Source organism: Ovis canadensis, chromosome 18 (genome assembly GCF_042477335.2).
Source record: "Ovis canadensis isolate MfBH-ARS-UI-01 breed Bighorn chromosome 18, ARS-UI_OviCan_v2, whole genome shotgun sequence".
NCBI classification, from domain to species: Eukaryota; Metazoa; Chordata; class Mammalia; order Artiodactyla; family Bovidae; genus Ovis; species Ovis canadensis.
This window is the reverse complement of record NC_091262.1, coordinates 34,711,090-34,735,110: the sequence shown is the minus strand read 5'-3', so window position 1 is coordinate 34,735,110 and position 24,021 is coordinate 34,711,090. Positions and strand designations below refer to the sequence as shown.

Here is a 24,021-nt window from a genome sequence, read left to right as displayed (position 1 = left end):
CATTATTGTTGTTGCTCAGTTGCTAAGTCATGTCCAACTCTTTTGCAACCCCGTGGACTGTAACCTACATGCTCCTCTGTCCATGGGATTTTCCAGGCAAGAATACTAGAGTGGGTTGCCATTTCCTTCTCCAGGAAATCTTCTGGAACCAGGGATCAAACCTGTGTCTCCTGCATTGTCAAGTGGATTCTTTACAACTGAGCAACCAAGGAAACCTCTATACCCTGGATACCATTCCATTTATATTCCCCCAAAATACAGCACCATGAAAACAAGTAAAATGCCCAGTGTTCCATGATTGTTAAATCATAGTTCATTTGTAATAACCATTAAAATCATGTTGAATGCAATATTGTAAATCAACTATACTCCAATGCAAAAAAAATTTTTTTCTAATCCGGTTGAACAGACTTCCCCTGCTGCCCAGTGGTTAAAACTCTACCTTCCAATGGGGTTCCATTCCTGATCCCACATGCCTCGTGTTACAGCCAGAAAAAGAAAGCATGTTGAAGAAAAAGATTAATGTCATGGCATATACATATAATTAAAAAGCACATCATAAAATGATATGATACCAGCTTATAATATATAAATATACATAAATGTGTATCATATGTAGATTTTTTAATGGGAGTTTTATTTTCTTCTGTGACTTCTGTATTTTCTTTTTATACTAGTACATTAATATTTACCTGAAATCAGGAAAAATTATATTTTCAAGTGCATTTTTATAAAAAGGTATTTCTTACAGATATTTATGGAATTAAAAAGAAAGGTATTAGGAATCAGGAAAGGAAGTTGGAAATGATCTTTGAAGGATAGATGGGACTTTGGCAACAAAGAGGGGCTAGTTGAGGAGGCTGACCTATGCAGAAGGAACAGTACAATCAGTGATACAAAATAAGAAACTTCAGAAAACACCAAGAGGTCAGTTTGCTTGGAGCACAGATTCACTTGGGAGAAATATAGGTGAGTCAGTCTGGAAAGGTAGGGCTTTGATCCTGCATACCAAGCTGAACCCTCTGTGATTTGATGGCTGGAAGAAGAACCCTGAGGCTTTAACTGTGCAGGTGATAAATTTTAAAGTAAATGTTCCTGTATCCTCTTCCTTAATGAGATTCTAGATCTTAGCCCTTCTTCCAGGTCAGCTGCTAAGTCATGTCTGACTCTTTGCCCCATTGCCGGCAGCATGCCAGGCTCCTGTGTCCTCTGCTGTCGCCCAGAGTTTGCTCAAATCCATATCCACTGAGTCAATGGAGCTATCTTAAACTTCTCATCCTGTCCCACCCCCTTCTCCTTTTGGTTTAAATCTTTCCCAGCATCAGGGTCTTTTCCACTGAAAAGCCCTTCTACCCTAATGCTATTTAGGTATCTGATTGACTCAGAATGAAGAGGTAGGGACAACAATTTTTGCATTCCAGCTGTTCACAGAGTGAGAACTTGCTTCTCTGAGTGAGGCCTTTGCTTCTCTGGTTATTCATTACTGCAATTTATTCACAAGGCAGCAGTTTCAGAGAACAAATTAGCAAAGAGTAAAAATGAAAGAAGAAATGTGCACTTTAAAACCAATGCTTAGGAAAACTTTACAGGAAAAATTGAGCCTGCGCTCAGTCATGTCCAACTCTGCAACCCCATGAACTGTAGCCCACCAGGTGCTGTCCATGGGATTTCCAGGAAAAAAAAATTTTTTTACAGCTTTCTATGATTGGCTCTTTTTTTTTTTAATTTTTTTTTTTACTTTATTTCACTTTACAATACTGTACTGGTTTTGCCATACATTGACATGAATCCACCACGGGTGTACATGCGATCCCAGACATGAAGATTGGCCCTTTTTTTAAGATTCCATATAAAAGTGAAATCACACAGTGTTTGCGTTTCTCTGATTTATTTCACTTAATGTGATGTCTTCAAGATCCATCCCTGTTTTCAAAAATGGTGTGATTTTCTTCTTTTTTATGGCCAAATAATATCCTTTGCACTCTTTTTCGACTGTAGCCCTCCATAAGAAATATATTCTATATCTCAGCCCAGAATATATATGCCCATGCACACAGACACACACACACACACACACCTCTGAAACAAAACATGTCATGAAATATTACCATTATTTTATGCAATTTCTGGTATTTTCAATTTTATATTTTTATTTCTTTTTAAATACTGATCATTAATCTTCAGACCCATTATAGGGCTCCAAAATGCCTTTAAGGATATTAAGAAAAGGCTAGACTATTATTCCCTGCTATGTTTGCAGTTTTCACTTAAATATCCATACAGGCGGTGACCTTAAGTTTGCCATGTTTACCCGTCCAGAAATCAGCAGGACAGGCAACACTCTCACAGGATGTGGTGGGGGAGGGGCTAGAAGGATTGGCAGGAGCCATGTTTGGGTTTCTTTTCCCTTCTCAGTAAATATTTCCTGATACCAGTATTTCTCAGAAACCATAAATGCTTTCTCATTGTCTAGCTTCAGATACAGACTGAACTTTAAACAAGACTAGGCTACTGACAGCGGATTACTGGAGACAACTGTTTATTTGAATGAACACAATCACAAACTAAAATAAAAGGGAAAATGATATATCTCGGTTGTGACAAAACGTAGAAGCCATCTTACCCAACACTTGTTGGAATGCTACAGGGACAGGATATATCAGCCCTGAGAAGACTGGAACCCGAGAAAAGATGAAAATATTAACTTTATTACCAGTAAAGCTGAGCTGAAAAACATCCTGGTCAATGACCTGGTTAATGACCAAAAGCTTTTTACTATCCTTTGAATTAAAATAGTCTCCCCCAAATTCCAACCTCCACTTTGCAGAGGCCTATCAGCTTTAGCCACGTATGATTAGGAAAGATTGCTCTCAAGTCCTTGTGTGTGCACGTGTGCGCCTGCACTCAGTCATGTCCAACTCTGCAACCCCATGAACTGTAGCCCACCAGGTGCTGTCCATGGGATTTCCCAGGCAAGAATACTGGAGCAGGTTGCCATTTCCTACTCCAGGGGATCTTCCCAACCCATCTTTAAGGGCAGGTAGATCCAAATTCACCAGTTAGGTAGATCACTCCTGGAATAACCAGCACAAATTCTCCCCTATCTGACCTCCTATGGGGAAAAATTTTTTTAAAGGAATAGGGTATACGTATTTGTCCCTGCCCAAACAAATCAATCTGGCCCAATAGTTGGTCAGTTAATAGGAAAAGCATATTAAATGACAAATACAAACCTTAACATTTCATTTTCACTTCAAACCTGTAAGAACACCCACTTGCCAATCTTTCAGTGTAAGGGCAAACCTTTTTTTTTATTTGAGCAACAGTGGCAGTTAGAATTCTTAAGTTGTCTTTCTTACGTATTTCATAACCATGATGTATTTTCTATGCTTTCCAATTTGGTTTTAAGTTGACTGAGAGGGACTTCCCTGGCAGTCCAGTGGTGAGGACTCCATGCTACCACTGCAGGGAGCATGGGTTCATTCCCTGATCCAGAATGCTGTTTAGCACAGCTGAAATAAAATAGAATAATTTAAAAAATAAAATTGACTGAGGATTTAAAATTTCCTCCAAAGCAATATAGAGGCTCCTTCTTTTAAAAAAAAAAAAAAATCCTTTACATTTCTGCTTCCCACATATGGTTTGCCAGTAATTTTCATGTGGTCTTTAGCTAATATTTCCAAAGCATTCAATTGACATTTCATAGAAACAGCTCCTTCTCTTTCAAGCTTATGTCTTATCAGTTTATGTAATTTTAATTAAATCAGTTATACGCTGGCAAGTAGCTGTCATAAGCAGTTTTGGGACCAACCACAACAGACTCTTGTTAGGTATCTAACAAAACTGGTAGGAAGATGTATATATATATATATATATATATATATATACACACACACATATATATACATATATACATATACATATATATATATATATATATACACATATTCCAGATGTAGACTCACTAGTCCAAAGCACTCAGCAGGCATGGAAAGTAGTCAATATATTTATTTGGAGGGAATGGAAAGTGTCGATTCCAGCTAGTTCATTAAATCTACTGAATGCTCATTTTACTAGTATAGCCAACTCTGGGTGCGTATGTCTTAACCGTCTCCTTCCATCATGTATACATTTTATAAATGCTTATTGATATTCAGGACAGTGCCAGGCACTATACTGGGCCCTGAAGAAGCACAGCTCACTGAAGAAGAAACTGGTATATAAACAGGATGAAAAGGCAGGGTAGAGACAGAAGAATATTAAGGGGCAAATCCCTTTACCTTCTCTCTCAGTCCCCTCAAAATCACTGTCCCTGCATTCCCATTTAGCTAAAACAGAGCTTTCACTATCTTAGGATTGGTATGGCTATTACAGAAATCCACATAGTAATACACCTACTACACTAGTATATATATATAGGGCTTCCTCACTGGCTCAGATGTAAAGAATCTTCCTGAAATGCAGGAGACATTTTCGATCCCTGGGTCGGGAAGATCCCCTGGAGAAGGGCATGGCAACCCACTCCAGTGTTCTTGCCTGGAGCATCCCATGGAGAGAGGAGCCTGGCGGGTTACAACAGTCCAGGGGGTCCCAAAGAGTCAGACCTGACTGAAATGACTTAGCATGCATGCATGCATACACGCACCTTATGTATTTTCCATTGCTAATGAGACGAATGCAATTGGCCTGTTCAGAGAAAGCTGTAGCAATGGGAATTTGTATAATCCTTTTAAAAAACAATTTGACAGTACTTCTGAAGAGCCTTAATAGAGATGTGACTCTCTTTTGACTCATCAGCACCACTCCTAGAAACTTTTCCTTAAGAAAAAGTCCTCCCTCTTTTTCACTAAGATGGCACTGAAGGCAAAGAAGGAAATCCTTGCCCCTCCCAAAGCCAAAGCCAAGACCAAGAAAGCAGTGTTGAAAGGCATCCACGACGACAAAAAAAAAAAAAACAGATGTCACCCACCTTGCCACAGCCTAAAACACTGCAGCTCAGGGGGCAGTGCAGACAGATATCCTTGGAGGAGTGCCCCTAGGGAAAACAAGCTTGACCACTGTGCCATTATCAAGTTCCCCTCACCACCAAGTTAGCCATGAAGAAGATAGAAGACAACATATTTGTGTTTATTGTGGATGTCAAGCATCACATTGAACAGGCTGTGAAGAAGCGCTACGACATTGATGCAGCCAAGGTCAACACCTTGATCAGGTCTGATGAAGAGAAGGCGTATGTTTGCCTGGCTCCTTACTGTGATACTTTGGATGTTGCCAACAGTTTGGGATCATCTAAACTGAGTCCTGGAGAAGGCAATGGCACCCCACTCCAGTACTCTTGCTTGGAAAATCCCATGGATGGAGGAGCCTGGAAGGCTGCAGTCCATGGGGTCACTGAGGGTTGGACATGACTGAGTGACTTCACTTTCACTTTTCACTTTCATGCATTGGAGAAGGAAATGGCAACCCACTTCAGTGCTCTTGCCTGGAGAATCCCATGGATGGCGGAGCCTGGTGGGCTGCCGTCTATGGGGTCGCACAGAGTCGGACATGACTGAAGTGACTTAGCACCAAACTGAGTCCAGCTGGCTAATTCTAAATATAAAAGTTTTCACTAAAAGAAAGAATCCTCCCCAGGGACTTCCCTGGCAGTCTGGAGGGTAAGACTTTGCCTTCCAGTGCAGGGGGTATGGGTTCAATCCCTTGTCAGGGAGTTAAGATCCCACATTATCTGCCTGGCGGCCAAAAAAAACAAAACATAAAACAAACAATATTGTAACAAATTCAATAAAGACTTTAAAAGTGGTCCACCTTAAAAAAAAAAAAAAAGAATCCTCTCCAAAGTGAACAGCCACATGCATAATATTTACTGTAACCTTATTTGTGATAGTGAAAGTTTGAAACATATGAATGATTAAGTAACTTATGGCTTGCAACATTGTATAACTTGACACTGAGTAAGCACCCAGTGGGGTAACAGAAAAATATTAAGTGAAAAACAGATAACAGTTTGTTCAGACTACACTGAGAACCACCAATTAGATACTTCAAAAGTGTGAATTTTTGGAAATTCCCCAGTGGTTCAGTGGTTAAGACTCTGGGCTTTCACTGCTGGAGCCCTAGTTCAATCTCTGGTTGGATCCTGGTACAGCCAAGAAAGTATAAAAATAATGAAAGGGTAAACTTTGTGAATCATATTCATTTCTCTTAAAAAGATATAACTCTCTAGTTTTACTTTTGTATCAGCCAAGATCAGCAGGAAACAGATGGCCTGCTCAGTGAGTGAAACCGAAGACAGTTAATGAAGGTACAGTGTACAAAGATGTGGGCAGGGTTGAGGGAAACCAACCAAGGATAATGAAGTACCCCAGGCCAGTTATCTGCCAAGAAGCCATTATCAACCATAGGCCTGAACAGGCAAAGAGATGGAACCAGTGCCCAGTGAGAGCCCCAGCTGAGAGGGAGGGCCAATGGGAACTTCTAGGAACGCGGTTCTTTCTCTCTGTCTGTCTCTCTCTCACTTCCTGTGGTACCTCCCACTGGCTGAACCCAAGAGGAAGTCTAAGGGCAAAGGAGCCCAGATGACACTGTTCTTCAAGGTCAGCCTCTGGAGAAGGATGGAGAGGGGTGGATCTGGATGCAGCTTATCTAGCAGATAGGTGATCATATAACAAGGTGAGGACGGGTTAAACATATGGCCAAGGACCTTAAGGGAAACCTGGAAAATCAGGGATTGTAGAGGTAGTTAGAGAACAGTAGGATGGATAGAGAGGGCAGGAAAAATTGTTACCTCAGGCTGAGACAAGGATGAGAGCCAGAGGCAGGAACAGTTTATTGTTTGATCAAATACTGAGCTAGAGCCTGAGCTCTGACCTCTTATTAATAGAAGTGTGTGCATGCTCAGTAGCTTCAGTGGTGTCCAGCTCTTTGTGACCCCATGGACCATAACCCACCATGCTCCTCTGTCCATGGGATTCTCCAGGCAAGAATACTGGAGTGGATTGCCATGCCCTCCTCCAGGGGCTCTTCCCAACCGCATAGGAGATACAGAACTAAATCAGAGTGGCACATCAGAAATTCTCCACCTGTTGGCTATTACCTTGTGTCTCTCCTTCCCAGTGAAACTTCATACCTTCAACAAATAATTGTTTAGTACTTAGTATGTGCCAGGAACTGTTAGGCCCTGAGGATTGAGAATAAACAAAATTAACTTAGCATCCTTGCTCTCCTGGAGTTTACATCCTGGTGGCAGGGAGAAAGACAACAGATAAATAAATATAAGTCAGGGGTGATAGGTGCCATAAAAAAAAAAATGCAGGAGAGCAGGGAAATAAAATCCTGTCCATTTTACCTCTCTAAAAAAGCCCATGTGTGCACGTGTGCCAAGTCGATTCAGTCCTGTCTGCCTGTTTGCGACACTATGGACCACAGCATCAGGCTCTTCTGTCTATGGGATTCTCCAGTCAAGAATACTGGAGTGGGTTGCCATGCCCTCCTCCAGGGGATCTTCTGAGCCCAAGGATCGAACCCAGGTCTTCTGCATTGCAGGCAGATTCTTTATCTTCCGAACCACCAAGGAAGCCCCTCCACACACAGACACACAAAACAAGTCCGTACATGCCCGCAAGCTCCAGAGCTCCCTAGTGAATCAGGACTTCGATCTGCACTACAATGAGACTATCCTAATTGACCTTCCAGCCTCCAGCAAACTCCATCCATTTCTGCATTCTGCTGTGAGGATCTTTCTGATCTTATCAGTGTGCTCTGCTGAGTCATTCAGTTGTGTCTGATCTTTGCAACCCCATGGACTGTAGCCCATCAGGCTCCTCTGTCCATAGGTTTTTTTCAGGCAAGAATACGGTAGCCGGTTGCCATTTCCTTCTCCAAAGAACCTGCTCGACCCATAGATCGAACCCTCATCTCCTGCGTTGGCAGGCAGATTTTTTTACCACTGAGTCACCTGAGAAGCCCCGTTCTTGTCAGTTCAGTTCAGTTCAGTTCAGTCGCTCAGTCGTGTCCAACTCTTTGCGACCCCGTGAATTGCAGCAAGCCAGGCTTCCCTATCCATCACCAACTCCTGGAGTTCACTCAGACTCACGTCCATCGAGTCGGTGATGCCATCCAGCCATCTCGTCCTCGGTTGTCCCCTTCTCCTCCTGCCCCCAATCCCTCCCAGCATCAGAGTCTTCCAATGAGTCAACTCTTCGCATGAGGTGGCCAAAGTACTAGAGTTTCAGCTTTAGCATCATTCCTTCCAAAGAAATCCCAGGGTGATCTCCTTCAGAATGGACTTGCCTAAAAAAATGTACCTGTCAATGCTCTTATTTGCTTATCATGTTTTATAATGCCTAACCTCCTTCTACACTTGATCTTAGCCAAAGGCCGAGAACCTCCTTCCAATGTACCTTATCTTCTGGATCTATCACTTGCATATACCTCTCTCGTTCTTCTTTTCCCTGATTGTCTGTAGTCTATCGACCAAGCTGTACTTCTCTCTTTTCTGTACCATTGTCTCTGCTGCTCTTTCCATTTGGAACATTCACCCAAACTCCCTGCCTCCTCCCAAGGTTGGTAATCTTCTCCTACTTATTCTTCTAAGCCCATTAATTCCCACCTTTTGGTCAAGCGTCCCTGACCTTCCCTGGTGTGAGGGAGTGACTTCTAGTTCCCACCTTTGTGTTATGAGTACATTAGGCACCTCATCCCATATAATCCTAGTTCTTGGATCTCAAGTGTACATGGTGAGGTTAAATATGATCCATGGGTCAGGGACCCTATATTCTTTTGTTCATGTGTGACTATCTTTTGTTACTTATCCTACTTAAAAACAATTGACAACTTACATATACCCTCCCCCAGAATCCAGTACTTAACCTTTCTTTTTCTTTCAGTTTTATTGAGATATAACTGATATGCAGCACTGTGTAAATTTAGGTATAGAGTTGTCTCTCAGGTTGTTGGAAGAGAGTGATTGTTATGACCACCGTGTTCTCTTGAGAAAACTCTGTTAGCTTTTGCCCTGCTTCATTTTGTACTTGAAGGCCAAACTTACCTGTTATTCCCGGTATCTCTTGACTTCCTACTTTTGTATTGCACTCCCCTATGATGAAAGAGTATGTTTTTCTGGTGTTAGTTCTAGAAGGTCTTGTAGGTCTTCACAGAACTGTTCAGCTTCAACTTCTTCAGCATCAGTGGTTGGGTTATAGACTTCGATTATTGTGATGTTGAATGTTTTACCCTGGAAACAAACTGAGATCATTTTGTCATTTTTGAGATTGCACCGAAGTACTGCATTTTGGACTCTTGTTGACTATGAGGGCTACTCCATTTCTCTAAGGTATTCTTGCCCACAGTAGTAGATATAATGGTCATCTGAATTAAATTTGCTCATTCCCATCCATTTTAGTTCACTGATTCCTAAAATGTTGATGTTAACTCTTGCCATCTCCTGCTTGACACATCCAATTTAGCTTGATTCATGGACCTAACATTTCAGGTTCCTATGTAATATTGTTCTTCACAGCATCAGACTTTATTTTCACCACCAGCTGCTGCTGCTGCTGCTGCTGCTGCTGCTAAGTCGCTTCAGTCATGTCCGACTCTGTGCGACCCCAGAGACGGCAGCCCACCAGACTCCCCCATCCCTGGGATTCTCCAGGCAAGAACATTGGAGTGGGTTGCCATTTCCTTCTCCAATGCATGAAAGTGAAAAGTGACAGTGAAGTCACTCAGTCGTGTCCGACTCTTAGCGACCCCATGGACTGCAGTCTTCCAGGCTCCTCCGTCCAGGGGATTTTCCAGGCAAGAGTACTGGAATGGGGTGCCATTGCCTTCTCCGTTCACCACCAGACACATCCACAATTGAGCATCATTTCTGCTTTGACCCAGCCTTTCATTCTTTCTGTAGCTATTTCTCTGCTCTTCCCAAGTAGCATATTGAACATCTACTGACCTGGAGGTCTCCTTTTCCAGTGTCATATCTTTTTGCTTTCTCATACTGTTCATGGGATTCTCAAGGCCAAAATACTAGAGTGGTTTGCCAGTCCCTTCTCCAGTGAACCACATTTTGTCAGAACTCTCCACCATAACCCATCCATCCTGGGTGGCCCTTCATAGCATGCCTTATAGCTTCATTGAGTTACACAAGGCTATGATCCATGTGATCATTTTGGTTAGCTTTCTGTGATTGTGGTTTTCATTTTGGAGTCTGCAGATTTATAGTTCTTGCTTCTTCTGTCTGCCCTCTGATGGATGAGGATAATAGGCTTGAGCAAGCTTCCTGATGGGAGGGACTGACTGTGGGGAAAATTGGTTCTTGCTCTGGTGGACAGAACCATGCTCAGTAAATCTTTAAACCAATTTTCTGCTGATGGGTGGGAATGTGCTCCCTCCTTGTTAGTTGTTTGGCCTGAAGCAACCCAGTCCTGTTGTCTACAGCCTCTATGGCAGGGGCTAATGGTGACTTCGGAAAGAACTTATGCCAATGCACCCCTCCCAGGACTGCTGCTGCCAGCGCCCCTGTCCCCGTCAGCAGGTCAGTGCCGAACCACCCCTCTGCAGGAGACCCTCAAACACTCACAGGCTGGTCTGGCTCAGTCCCCTGTGGGGGTCACTGTTCCTTTACCCTGGGTTCTGGTACGCACAGGTTTTGTTTGTGCCCTCCAAGAGTCTGTTTTCCCCAGTCCTCTGGAAATTTCTGTAATCAAATCCCTATAAGTTTCTGTAAATTTAGGTGGACAGCATAATGATTTGAACTCTATACATTATGAAATGATAACCACAATAAGATTTGTAAACACCCATCATCTCTTATAGATAACTTATAAAAGAAAAAGGAAAAAAAATTGTTTTCCTTGTGCTGAAAATTCTTAAGATTTCTCCCTTAACTTTCATATATAACATACCTCAGTATGTTTTATGTTAAATTCTATGACTCATGTTATACATTGCATCCCTGCTACTGGATGTTGAAAGCTGGTAACTTTTGACCACCTTCATCCCATTCCCCCTCCCCATCCCGCTCCAAGTACCACTTCCTCTGGCAAGCACAAATCTAATCTCATTTGCTTGGAGTTTGTTTGCTTGTTTTGGGGGAGGCTTTTTGAAATATAATTGACCTACAACATTATGTTAGTTTCCTGGTGTCTGGTATGGTGATTTGATATTTCCATACATTATAGAATGATCTCTACCCCATTGCTTAATCTTGTATTTATCATATTCTTGTTCTTAAAAATAATTAATATAAAAAATAAATATTTCATTATATATATATGTGTGTATATACATCAATGCTTGCACATGTGCTAAGTCACTTCAGTCATGTCCAATTCTTTTGAGACCCCCATGGACCATAGCCTGCCAGGCTCCTCTGTTCATAGGATTCTCCAGGCAAGAGAACTGGAGTGGGTTGCCATGCCCTCCTCTAGGGGATATTTCCAACCCAGGGATCAAACCCAACTGTCTTATTTCTCCTGCATTGGCAGGTGGATTCTTTACCCCAAGTGTCACCTGAGAAGTCCTGCATATATATATATATACATTTATTTATAGATACATACTGTACCACACAACTTTCAGGACTTTAGTTCCCTGAGCAGGGACTGAACCCATACCTTCAGCAGTGAAAGCTGTGGAGGCCTAACTACTGTACCACTAGAGAATTCCCAAAAAATTATCTTTAAAAATTATCTCAGCTTTATAAAAATTTAAAGTCTTGCTTTTTAAGGGAACCCTCCTCTACTGTGTTGGTGGGAATGTAAATTGTCCTTTTCTCATTAATTTTCAGGATTTCTTTACATGTTCTTTTAGTAATCTTTTGCATTTTTTTTCTTTCGTTGGAATTCAAGCAAACAGAAGAAATTTTTTTTTTAATTTTCAAAAATTTGTATAAAAGACCCTGATGCCAGGAAAGGTTGAAGACAAAAGGGGAAGGGGATGGCAGAGGATAGTATCACCAACTCAATGGACATGAATCTGAGTAAACTCCAGGAGATAGTGAAGGACAGGGGAGCCTGGTGTGCTGCAATGCATGGAAACACAAAGGGTCAGACATGACTTAGCAACTGAACAACAACAAAAATGTATTTACATACAGACATAAGTATATACTTTTGTGTGTGAACATGTGCACATATTTCTAAAATATGTATTATTAATTATAGTTGCTTATTAAAATGATATAATTCCTTACTTAATATCCTGGGATTTCTTTTTTTTTAATTCAACTATAGTTGATTAACAACACTGTGTTAGTTTCAGGTATACAACTTCAGACTCATTCCATTATAGGTTATTATAAGATATTGAATATAGTTCCCTGTGCTATATGGTAAATCCTTCTCATTTATCTATTGTATATATAGCAGCGTGTCCTGGGACTTCTTTTTCACTCTTCTTGTTTTATTGCTAAGATCCATCTCAGCTCTGTTGCATGTAGCTGAGTTTATTGTGGCTGCTGTAGACTATTTCGATGTGTGAGTATGCTAATATTGCTTTGTTGCTGGCAGCAAACACTCTTGGTGCTCTGTGTTCTTCCCTTTGGCCCACATCTGGTTTTAGCTAAATATGTGGTAGCCAGTTTCATGGGACCTCCCATTTACCGACAATGCCCACCACGAGTGCTAGGCCTGGGGCCTCTCCAATTTCTGCTCTACCGCCTTCTCAAAAGCCCTAAGAGCCTTCTCAGTCCTCTCCCAGGCAGAGACTGAAAGTAAAGAGCCTTAGCCCTCAACTAATGGGGGATGTGAGCCAAGGGATAAATGCCCAGGCTCCTTTCCTTCAGATGGACAATTCTGGGAGGCATTTTGCATATTTCTCAGCGGTCTCTATGGAATCACACTCCTCACATTGGCTTTTCCTGTTGCTTTACCTCAACTCTCCCCCTCTTTTTCACTCCTCTGCCAGAGATCACTTCCCAAATAAATAACCTGCACCCAAGTCCTCATCCTAGTCTCTGCTTTGGGGGACCTCCAACTAACACAGCCACTTTACTGATAAGGAGCATTCAGATTGTTGCAAGTTTTTGCTATTGCCAATGTGCTCTAAGAATATTCATATAAAACCCACTGGCGCACAAGTGCAAGAATCTCTGTTGCGTATTTACTTACTTGGCTGTGTTGGGTCTTAGCTGGGGCAGGCAGGATCTTCACTGAGTCACGTGGGAGCTTTCCTTTTGGTGCATGGACTCTCTAGTTGTGGTGCGCAGGCTCAGTAGTTGTGGTGAGGGCTTAGATGCTCCATGGCACGTGGAATCTTAGCTCCCTAGCCAGGAATCGAACCCACGTCACCTCCATTGAGGCAGATTCTTAACCACTGGACCACAAGGGAAGTCCCACAAATTTATACAGGAGTAAAATTGTTGGGTCAAAAGCTAAGTGAACTTTCAGCTTTACAAGATAGTCCCAAACTGCTAATCAAAGTGGTTTTTACCAATTTACAGTTTCAACAACATTGTATAGGTGATCTTATTGTTCCAAATCCTCTTCAACACTTGGTTTTGTCAGATGTCTTAATTTTCATCTCTCAGACAGATATCAAATAGAATCTCACTGTGGTCTCAATTTGTACTTCTTGCTGATTAATAAGGTTGAACATGTATTTATATATTCATATATTCATATTTTTGGACCATAAATGTTTCATCTTCTGAGAAATTCTTTTCAAATATTTTGCTCCTTTTTCTATTTGGTTGACTGTTCTTTCTTCATTAATTTTACTAATTATTTTGCAGTTATGGTTATTCTCCTTTGAAACTTAGATGCTCAAAACAAAATTAATTATAATCTTCACTGAATATTACTTTTCTTGCTTACAAAATTAATGCATGTTTATTTTTAAAGAAACATATCATACAGATATATTTAACTTAGAAATGCTTCCTTACTCTCAGCTCCACCCCACCTCCAAGAAGGAATAATTCCCATGACTATTTGGGGGAATTTTGTTGTCACGTCTCTCACCCAGATTAGATTGATAATTTCTTAAGGGTAAAGCTGTGGTTCTTTTTAAATTATTCTTTATTTTTATTATTTTAAAATTTTGGCTATGCTAGGTCTTCACTGTCGCCAGTGGTCTTCTCTTGTTGCCCCGCGGAATGCAGGACCTTAGTTCCCCGACCAGGGATCAAACCCATGTTCCCTGCAGTGGAAGGCAGATTTTTAACCACTGGCCTGCCAGGAAAGTCCAAGAACTGTGTTGTATTCATCTTTATAGCCTCTTTCCAGGCATAGTGCCTGGTTTAGACCAGGAACACAATACATTATTGTTGAATGAATTGCTAAAAGCTGGGTTAGAACAGAAATTTTGAAGTTACAAGAAGACTTCAGTTTGGAACAGAGGATTTGTGTAAAAGTGGGAGATAGCATTCTGCTAAAATGTGTTGGGGTTTGATTACCCAAAGTCTTGGCCGTTGGGCCAGAGTGTCTGATTATCTTAGAGGCAGCCACCCAGGAAGGCATTCAAGAATTTTCAGGTGGAGGGAGGTTATTTGTTCTTTTTTTTTTTTTTTTTTTTCAAGCCAGCAACAGAGACTCTAACACTGACAATCCAGTCATCTAATGATGACATACAGGATATAAGGGGGAAGAGGTTGGAGAAAATGAAACTGAAGACAAAAATGAATGAATTGGGCTTCCCTGGTGGCTCAGTGGTAAACAATCCACTTGCCAGTGCATGAGACATGGGTTCAACCCCTGATCTGGAAAGACCCCACATGCCTTGGAACAACTAAACCCATGTGCCGCCAACTACTGGACCTGTGCTCTGGAGCCCAGGAGCTGCAACTACGGAAGCCCACAAGCCCTAGATCCCACGCTCCCAAGAGAAGCCACTGCAGAGAGAAGACCATGCACCACAGCTAGAGAGTAGCCCCACTGTCCTAGAGAAGAGCCTGTGCAGCAGCAAAGACCCGGCACGGCCCCCAAATAAAGAGATCAATAAAATTATCTTTTAAAAAAGAAAAATGAATGAATCAAGAGGTTATCAACTTCTGGGGGAACCTAGATGCTCAAGTAAAACATGAGAACTGTGTCTCTTTCAGAAAAATAGACACAAACCCAAACCCATTCACTTTTTAAGTACCCTTTGTTTATGGGTTGGTTATTCTAAGAGTGAGAGAGTAAGAACCTGAACCACGGGTACAGGGTGTGTTCATTCATTTAGACGTGTTTATCCATCTCCTGCTGCATGCAAGGCACCAGGCTGAGTACTGAGAACAGACACTGTCCAGTTTGGGCATCAGGGGTATGATACAGCATGGCCGTCAAGAGCATAGACTCTGAGCCCAACGGTCTGACTGCAAACCCCCGCCAGATGTTTGGAACCTTGGCTAATTTACTGAAGTCATCCACACCTTACAGGTGTTTTATAGAGGCAGGGCTGCCACCAGCCTCGTGATTAAGATGGGAATCCCACAGCTGTATAAAGCACTTAGAATTCGTGGCATGCAGGAAGTCTTTAGCAGAGCCCTAGGGCCCAAACCAGAATGGAGAGCAAGAAGAGGAAGCAGAGAAAGAGCACGGGCTTGATTTCAAGAACTTTGGTTAAAATAAAGGAGGAGAGAGAAGGTTAGAGGGGGAAGTGAGGGCAAGGAAGATTTTTCTTTCTTTCTTTTTTTTTTTATGAACGTGATCCTAAATGCTGACAGAGAGGATGTAATGGAGTGGGAGAGGCTGAGGGCATATCACTGATGATCTTGATCTTTCCCCCTAAGGGTACCCAGATGGCAGGAGGGGTAAATGCGGAGGGCCCTGCTTTCGATAGGAAGCCGCTTTCGATAGGAAGCCGCTTCCGCTTGTGAGCTGGGGCAGTGTGGTGCGGCTGCAGGTGCTGGCTTTGAAGTAACCACAGGCAAGTGAGAAGGAATGTCACCCGTGGGGGAGAGGCAAGGGGCGGCGGTGACTGGTGGGAGGTCTGAGGAGAGAGAAAAAAACTGTGACACAACATTTAAAGATGGGATGGTCAGAAACTGGAGGAAAGAGACAAGACTGCCAGGTGCTGGGAAATGCGTCAGGATCCTGACCTGTCTGGGTGGGTAACTTCTCGTGGTGCCGGGAACCACAGGAGGAGGGAAGCACCCAAAGAAACGATGGCGGCGGCGGCTAGTCGCTCAGTCGTGTCCGACTCTTTGCAACTCCGTGGACGATAGCCGACGGGATCCTCCAGGCAAGAATACTGGAGTGGGTGGCTATTCCCTTCTCCAGAGGCTCTTCCTGACCCAGGGATCGAACCCCAGTCTCCTCTTTTGCAGGTGGATTCTTTACCATCTGAGCCACAAAGAAGCAGTGGTAAGCGCCAACCAAGTGTCACGGTGGTGAAGTTGGGCAGAACGGGGGCGGATGGGGGATTTGCCAATTGACTGGTCATGGCTGAAGCAGCGTCTTGAGGGTCACTATAGCGTCAGAGCAGAGAGGAGAGGGACTTCCCTGGTCGTTCAGTGCTTAAGACTTTGCTTTCCAATGCAGAGTGTGTGGGTTGACTCCCTGGTCGGGGAACTAACATCCCACATGTCTTGTGGCCAAAAAATCAAAACATAAAACAGAAGCAGTGTTGTAACACACTTAATAAAGACTTAAAAAATAGAACTATATTTGTAAACAAAAAAAAGAAAAGAAAGAAAGGAGAGAAAGAATTATAATGCAGTAAAACACACGCAAGCCAAGAACTCTGACTGTGAAATGAAAGGGCAAAGGAAGACATTAACCAGTCTAAGTCTTAATAAGAAGGTAACTAAATCAGTGAAGTGTATTTTTCTTTCTAAAGGCTGGGAAAGCTATTTATATATAATTATTTAATTAATTTATTTATGATTTACTGGCCACAGCACTTGGCTTATGAGAATCTTAGTTCCCCGACAAGGGATTGAACTCTGGTCCCCTGCAGTGGAAGTGTGGGGTCCTAACCACTGGACCACCAGGGAAGTCTCTAATTATTATCATTTCTTAATAAGGCAAAGGCAACAGTCATACATGCTGGCAGGAATAGGGCTCCCCAAGGTCAGCTGGGATAAAGGATGATGTGAAAATGTTAGTTGCTCAGTCATGTCCAGTTCTTTGCAACTCCAAGGACTGAAGCCCACTAGGCTCTTCTATCCATGGGATTCTCCATGCAAGAATACTGGAGTGGCTTGCCATCTCCTTCTCTCGACCAGGATCAAACCTTGGTCTCTGCATTGCAGGCAGATTCTTGATTGTTTGAGCCACCAAGCATAATGTGGTCAAAAACAACTCCTCTGAGCCAGGTGTTTTCCATTAGACTATGTTATCCCCAATTTATCGAGGAGGAAACTGAGGCTTAGAGGAGTGAAATCACTTGCTGCAAATCACTGCTAGTAAGAGGCAGAGTCAGGGTCACATGGCTCTAAAGCACCAACGCTAGGGATTTCCCTCATGGCCCAGTGGCTAAGTCTCCACACTCCCAATGCAGGGGGCCTGAGTTCAATCCCTGGTCAAGGAACTAGATCCCATATGCTGTAACCACAAAAAAAAAAAAAGAACAGATCCCACAGGCTGCAACAAAAATCCCGCTTGCCACAGTGAAGACATGATGCAGCCAAATAAGCATATTTAAAAATAATAATAATAATAAACCACCAACGCTTGTCTACCCCTATACCACAGACAGGGCTTCCCTGGTAGCTCAGCTGGTAAAGAATCTGCCTGCAATGCGGGAGATCTGGGTTCTGTCCCTGGGTTGGGTAGATTCCCCAGAGGAAGGCAACCTACTCCAGTATTCTTGCCTGGAGAATCCATGGACAGAAGAGCCTGGGAGGCTACAGTTCATGGGGTCGAAAAGAGTCAGACACAACTGAGCAACTAAGCACAGCACAGCATACTACAGACAAGCAGAAAAGTTGGCACTCCTGGGGAGGAGGAGGGTTTGTATTTCTTCAGAATAACTCTCCTTCCAACTCACATATGTAAGCCTATGGACTTTTAAAGTTGGCATGACTGAATTTGCAGGAACAGGGATGGACCTAGAGAGTGTCAGGGAATGGAGTAAGTCATACAGAGAAGAAGAAATATCCTGTGACATCCCTTATATGTGGAATCAAAAAGAAATGATAAAAATGAACTTACAAAACAGAAAAAGACACAGACTTAGAAAATGAACTTATGGTTGCTGGGGGAAGGCATAGTTAGGGAGCTGGGGATCGACATATACACACTGCTATATTTAAAACGAATAACCAAAAGTTCTTATTGTATAGCACAGGGAACTCTGCTCAGTGTTTTGCAGCAGCCTGAATGGGAGAGGACTTTGGGGGAGAATGGATACATGTATATGTGTGGCTGAGTCCCTTCACTATTCGCCTGAAACTATCACAACATTGTTAATTGGCCATACCCCAATATAAAATAAAAAGTTTGAAGGACAAAAAATAATCAAAGAAATAAAGTTGGCATGATTGAGATAGTCTCACTTTACATAGAAGAAAATTTAGGTCAGAGAACTGAGCTGACTGCTCTGTACTAAGAGGATTTCTTGGCGTGGTCAAAAAAGTTACACTGAAGACTTGGGACAATTGTGCGGCCAGTTGATCCATTGAGCCCTCTACCCAAATGGTTGCTTCATGGAAGAATGAACCTTGTCTTAATTTAAGGGAGTAGAGGGGAAAACGGTTTGCACATATTGACTAGTTGTTTCTGACAATGATCAACGTGAGGCATTTTATGGTGTATTTTCTCATCTATCGGTGTTTTCTGAGAGATGACTTCAAAATATCTACCTAAAGAAAGAATAGATCTCAGTACTTCCCTGGTGGTGCAGTGGCTAAGACTCTCCCTTCCAATGCAGGGGGTGAGGGTTTCATTCCTGGTCTGGGAACTAGATCTCAAATGCCACAACTAAACAAAAACAAAAAAACAGTGATCCTGCATGACACAACTGAAAGATCCTGGGTGCCACAACTATTGTATAGCACAATACAGGAGAGCCATACAAATAAACAGAAAGAAAAAGAAAAAACAGATTTCATTTTTTTTTTTGCCAAACTCCCACATGCAACAAAAACAAAGTAAACTAAAACCAAGCCTTACGCCAGAGGTAACTATGTAGTTGCAAGGTCAGGTCACAGGCTCCAGCCAGGGTGAGGGCTTTGGTGAGCAAACTGGGCACAAGGCCCCAAGATCAGGACACAGGGCACAGAACCTGTTGCCACACCAAAGTTGCAGCCCCAGAGGTCACACCAAAGACAGTGGAGAGAAAATGCCAGGGTTCAAGGGCATTTCATAGACCAGGAAAGGACTGGAAATGCAGATCTGAGCAGAAAAGAGGTAGCCACCTGACCTAGCTTGAGAATTAACCTCTCTGTGCACACAAATGCAATTTTAAATTATCTGGTAGCCATCTTGAGTCTTCCTGGATGGCTCAGCTGATAAAGAATCCGCCTGCAATGCAGGAGATACAGGAGATGCGGGTTCGATCCCTGGGTCTGGAAGATCCCCTGGAGAAGAGCATGGCAACCCACTCCAGTACTCTTGCCTGAAAAATCCATTGGACAAAGGAGCCTGGTGGACTACAGTCCAGAGGGTTTCAAAGAGTTGGGCATGACTGAGCCATCTTAAAAAGTGAAAAGAAATAAGTGAAATTAAAATTAATGCATTTTATTTAATTCAGTATATTAAACGTGTCATCGTTTCAACTTATAACCAAGAGAACCCATAGCTTACATTTCTTTTTTTTTCATCCTGAGTCTTCCACATCTAGCACGTATTTTCTACTTGTAGTATATCTCAGTTTAGACTGACCCCATTTCAAGTGCTCCGTGGACCTTGTATCATTAGCTCTGGAGTAGAGAAAATCATACTCAGCATTATGACACTGAAGTATTTTCTCTATATATTTTCCTTTCCTTTTTTTTTCCTTTCTTTCCTTGAAAACATGTTAAATTAGGTAGGGCTGAATTATGAAGGAAGTGGCTGAAAATTCATATTCTGAGACTCTCCAGTTTGAAATTTTAAATGTTTTAGGTACAGCTCTCCTGGTGGCTTCCCTGGTAGCTCAGTCAGTAAAGAATCCGCCTGCAATGAGGGAGACCTGGGTTCCATCCTTGAGTTGGAAAGATCCCCTGGAGAAGGGAACGGCTACCCTCTCCAGTATTCTGGCCTGGAGAATTCCATGGACGGGGAGCCTAGCATGCTACAGTCCATGGGGTTGCCAAGAGTCGGATACGACAGAGTGACTTACACACATACAGCTCTCCGAGTCGATTTTCTTTCTATCCCCGAGAGATGGCTTTAGTGTTTGTTTGTTGTTTGCTTAGCCCCAAGGTGCACAGAATCCCTTGGGAAGCTAACGAGGCAGGGAATGCATGCAGGCGCCAACTGCCAGATGTTCGTTCCTTCTGTTCACTTGTTCGTTTCGTTTTGCTCTTAACAACAGTTACTAAACATCAACTGTGGGTCGGTTGTGCCAAGGGCTACTTTCACAGGCATATCCCCTAGCTTGTGAAATCTACAATTGTGCAGAAAAGCCAGGCAAACAATTAAAATATTAATAAAATGTAGTAAATGTTGTGACAGGGGAAATATGAAGGTCTGAGTGGCTGCTTTCCTCTCTCTGTCAATGGCTTGGTCGTGTCTGTCCATGGGATTCTGCAGGCATGAATGCTGGAGTGGGTTGTCATTTCTGACTCCAAGGAATCTTTACTTAGTAGAATAATTTGAGCCATCTTGGAGAGATAAGAGAAAGCCTTTGAGGTGGGGGAGGGGATAAAGATTGCCTAAAAAACAGCTAGGAAAAGGGAGAAGAGAGGGCTGGAAAACGCTCGAGGCAGAAAGAGCAGAGGTAGGGAAGGCCTGGCATCCTTTTGTGGAACTGAAAGAAGCTGGGCACAGCTGGGGCCTCCAGGGTGAGAGGTAAGGCTGGTATGGTGCATTTTTCTCTGGGCAGTCTAGTTAGCAGCTGGAAGGAGTTGGAAGGCAGGATGTTGACAAATCTGGAATAGGGCAGGCCCAGCCCAGGAAGTACTCTACCCCAAAAGTATTCCTCCACCCGTTCAGTTCAACTTTCCTAGTTACAGACTCACGTGGGTTAACAATCTCTTCTTTAAAAAAGCAAGAATTTCTCCCGCAGTGACTATTCTTTTTCCGGATTATATCAAGCCTTGAAACCGTACATTTGATTCAGATAATTGGGCATGATTGAAGTTCAATGTACCAAAGGACAGATAAAAGGACATATAAAATACGGCGGTGGAACTAATGAAGGCATGTTAATTCTGCCCCGGGGAGGTTTAAGCAGGCTTCACAGAGCAGATGACACTTAAACAAGGTCTGGAAGAAGTAGGAGCTTTTCAGGCCTCCATGTGGAAGTACATCCTAACAATGATAATTATTTATTATCAAACCAGTCAATCCTAAAGGAAATCAACCCTGAACATTTACTGGAAGGACTGATGCTGAAGCTGATTTCAGTTCAGTTCAGTTCAGTTCAGTCGCTCAGTCGTGTCCAACTCTTTGCGACCCCACGGACTGCACACGCCAGGCCTCCCTGTCCATCATTGACTCCTGGAGCTTACTCAAACTCATGTCCATCGAGTCAGTGATGCCATCCAACCATCTCATCCTCTGTCGTTCCCTTCTCCTGCCACCTTCAATCTTTCCCAGCATCAGTGTCTTTTCTAATGAGTCAGTTCTTTGCATTAGCTGGCCAAAGTATTGCAGTTTCAGCTTCAGCATCAGTCCTGCCAATGAAGAGCAGACTCATTGGAAAAGACCCTGATGCTGGGAAAGAGTGAGAGCAGGAGAAGAAGGGGGCAGCAGAGGATGAGATGGTTGGATGGCATCATCGACTTAATGGACATGGGGTTGAGCAAACTCCAGGAGATAGTGAAGAACAGGGAAGCCTGGCATGTTGCAGTCCATGGGGTCAAAAAAAGGTGGACATGACTGAGTGACAGAACAACAATTTATTTATTTGGCTGCACTGGGTCTTTGTTGCTGCACATGGATGGGCCTTTTCTAGTTTCGATGAACAGGCTTCTCATTGCAGTGACTTTTTCCTGTTGCAGAGAGTGCAGGCTCAGTAGGTGCGGCACACAGGCACCTGGGGAAATCCACTCAGGCCAGAGATGGAACTGGTGTCCCCTGCACTGCAAGGCGGACTACCAACTACTGAGCCACCAGGGAAACCCCAATAAATATCATTTACTAAGTGTCAGGTAGTATTCTGGGGCTTCCCTGGTGGCTCAGATAGTAAAGAATCTGTCTGCAATGCGCGAGACTTGAGTTTGATCCCTGGGTTGGGAAGACCCCCTGGAGAGGAGCATGGCAACACATTCCAGTATTCTTGCCTGGACAGAGGAGCCTGGCGGGCTACAGTCCATCAGGTCGCAAAGAGTCAGACACTTTGAGAGACCAACACTTTCACTGTTCTGGTGATTTACATTCTTAGCTCACTTGACCTTGTGTTTGGGTTGTGCTGGGTCTTTGTTGTTGTGCTTGGACTCTCTCTGCTTGTGTCGAGCAGCCTTTTCACTGCAGCGGCTTCCCCTGTTGCGGAGCATGGGCTCTAGGTGTGTGGGCTCAATCATTACAACCTCATAGCCTTAGTTGCCCCAATGCATGTGAAATCTTTATCTTCATTAAAAAAAAAAAACACCTTGATACCACAATCCCTGTTTACAGATAAGGAAACTGAGGCACAAAGAAGTTAAAATAACTTGCCTATAGTCACGTAGTTTGTAAAAGGTACAGCAGTTTGGTCCAGAACTCACTTCATTAACCGCTCTATTACATCCTGGGGCAGCAAGTGCTCTCATAAGCCTGGATTGTAGGGTGAAGGATTGGCAAGGAATCAGAGATCAGGGAGGCAGTGGCCAAAGCATACTGAGTTTCAACACTCACAGTAGCCTTTAGGTTAATGTTTTTTAATGCTTGAGTGCATGTAGGAATGGTTGCTAATGATCATTTCTTTGCATGTAGTTACATTAAGCGAACACTATATTCAAATCCAAATTTACACAAACCACGTTTCCAGTGGTGATTCACTGCCTCGATTCCCACAGGATCCCTAAGCTACCAAGAGGAGCTAACCCCTGTCATTAGCTACAGCATGCAAAAGCTCTAGAGATAATTCATCAGTGACAGAGGGGGTGGAAGCCCCAGTTAGGGGGAGGGGCTATGGTTGGCTGCCCCCCTCCCCCCACTCTTCTCGCTTCACACACAGGACCTCCACGTTCACAACATGGCAGGACTTCCTTGGTGGTCCAGTGGCTGAGACTCCGTGCTGCCAATGCAGGGGGCCTGGCTTTGATCCCTGGTCAGGGAACTGGATCCCACATGCTGCAACTAAGAGTTCACATGTTGCAACTAAAGACTGAAGGTCCTGCATGCCACAACTCAGACCGGTTGCAGCCAAATGAATAAATATTTTAAATGTGTGTGTATATGTATATGTATATGTATATATACGTGTGCTAAGTTACTTCAGTCATGTCTGACTCTGTGACTCTATGAACTGCACTCCGCCAAGCTCCTCTGTCTGTGGGATTTCTCAGGCAAGATACTGGGGTGGGTTGCCATGCCCTCCTCCAGGGGATCTTCCCAACTCAGGGATCGAACCCAAATCTCTTATGTCTACTTCGTTGGCACATGGGTTCTTTACCACTAGCACCACCTGGGAAGCACATTTATATAGATAATAAAAAATTAAAACAAACAACAAAAAACCCATGGCTTTCTCCTCTCTAAGAACTAAAAAGCAAACAGCAAGGCCCCTTTCTCCTTTTAGTCAAAGCACAATGGCCAAACAGGAAATTGATGCCCCCCACCCCCCACCACTTGCACACACATACCAATCCGGAAAGCCGAGCTTCCTTCTCCCAGCTGCCCCTGCAGCTGTCCAGGACTTTTTAAAGAGAGCTCTCTGAAACTCACCCAGGGAGACTTGAGTGACCTTAGTAATACTCTCTACACAGAAGACACCTTTGATTTGGGGGAGTGATACTTCTTCCTGATGCTTCATGTTATACTGAGCCACTTCATTACTATGTTTTTAAATAGTTACAATTACTTTATTATT

The 24,021-nt window shown here is 43.1% G+C and overlaps 1 protein-coding gene across 3 annotated transcripts in view; it reads left to right on the top strand.

Moving 5' to 3' along the window:
• The first annotated feature begins 10,372 nt into the window (after window positions 1-10,372).
• Window positions 10,373-24,021, top strand: part of SEC11A (SEC11 homolog A, signal peptidase complex subunit) — a 56,715-nt gene continuing 43,066 nt past the window's right edge. For 2 of the 3 annotated variants that reach the window (XM_069560373.1, XM_069560372.1), the window contains exon 1: window positions 10,392-10,531. In XM_069560373.1, coding sequence (XP_069416474.1) covers window positions 10,475-10,531 — 57 coding nt within the window. In that variant the 5' untranslated portion in view covers window positions 10,392-10,474. Of the gene's footprint in view, window positions 10,532-24,021 lie in introns of all 3 variants that reach the window. The other variant, XM_069560371.1, reaches the window with a different exon arrangement.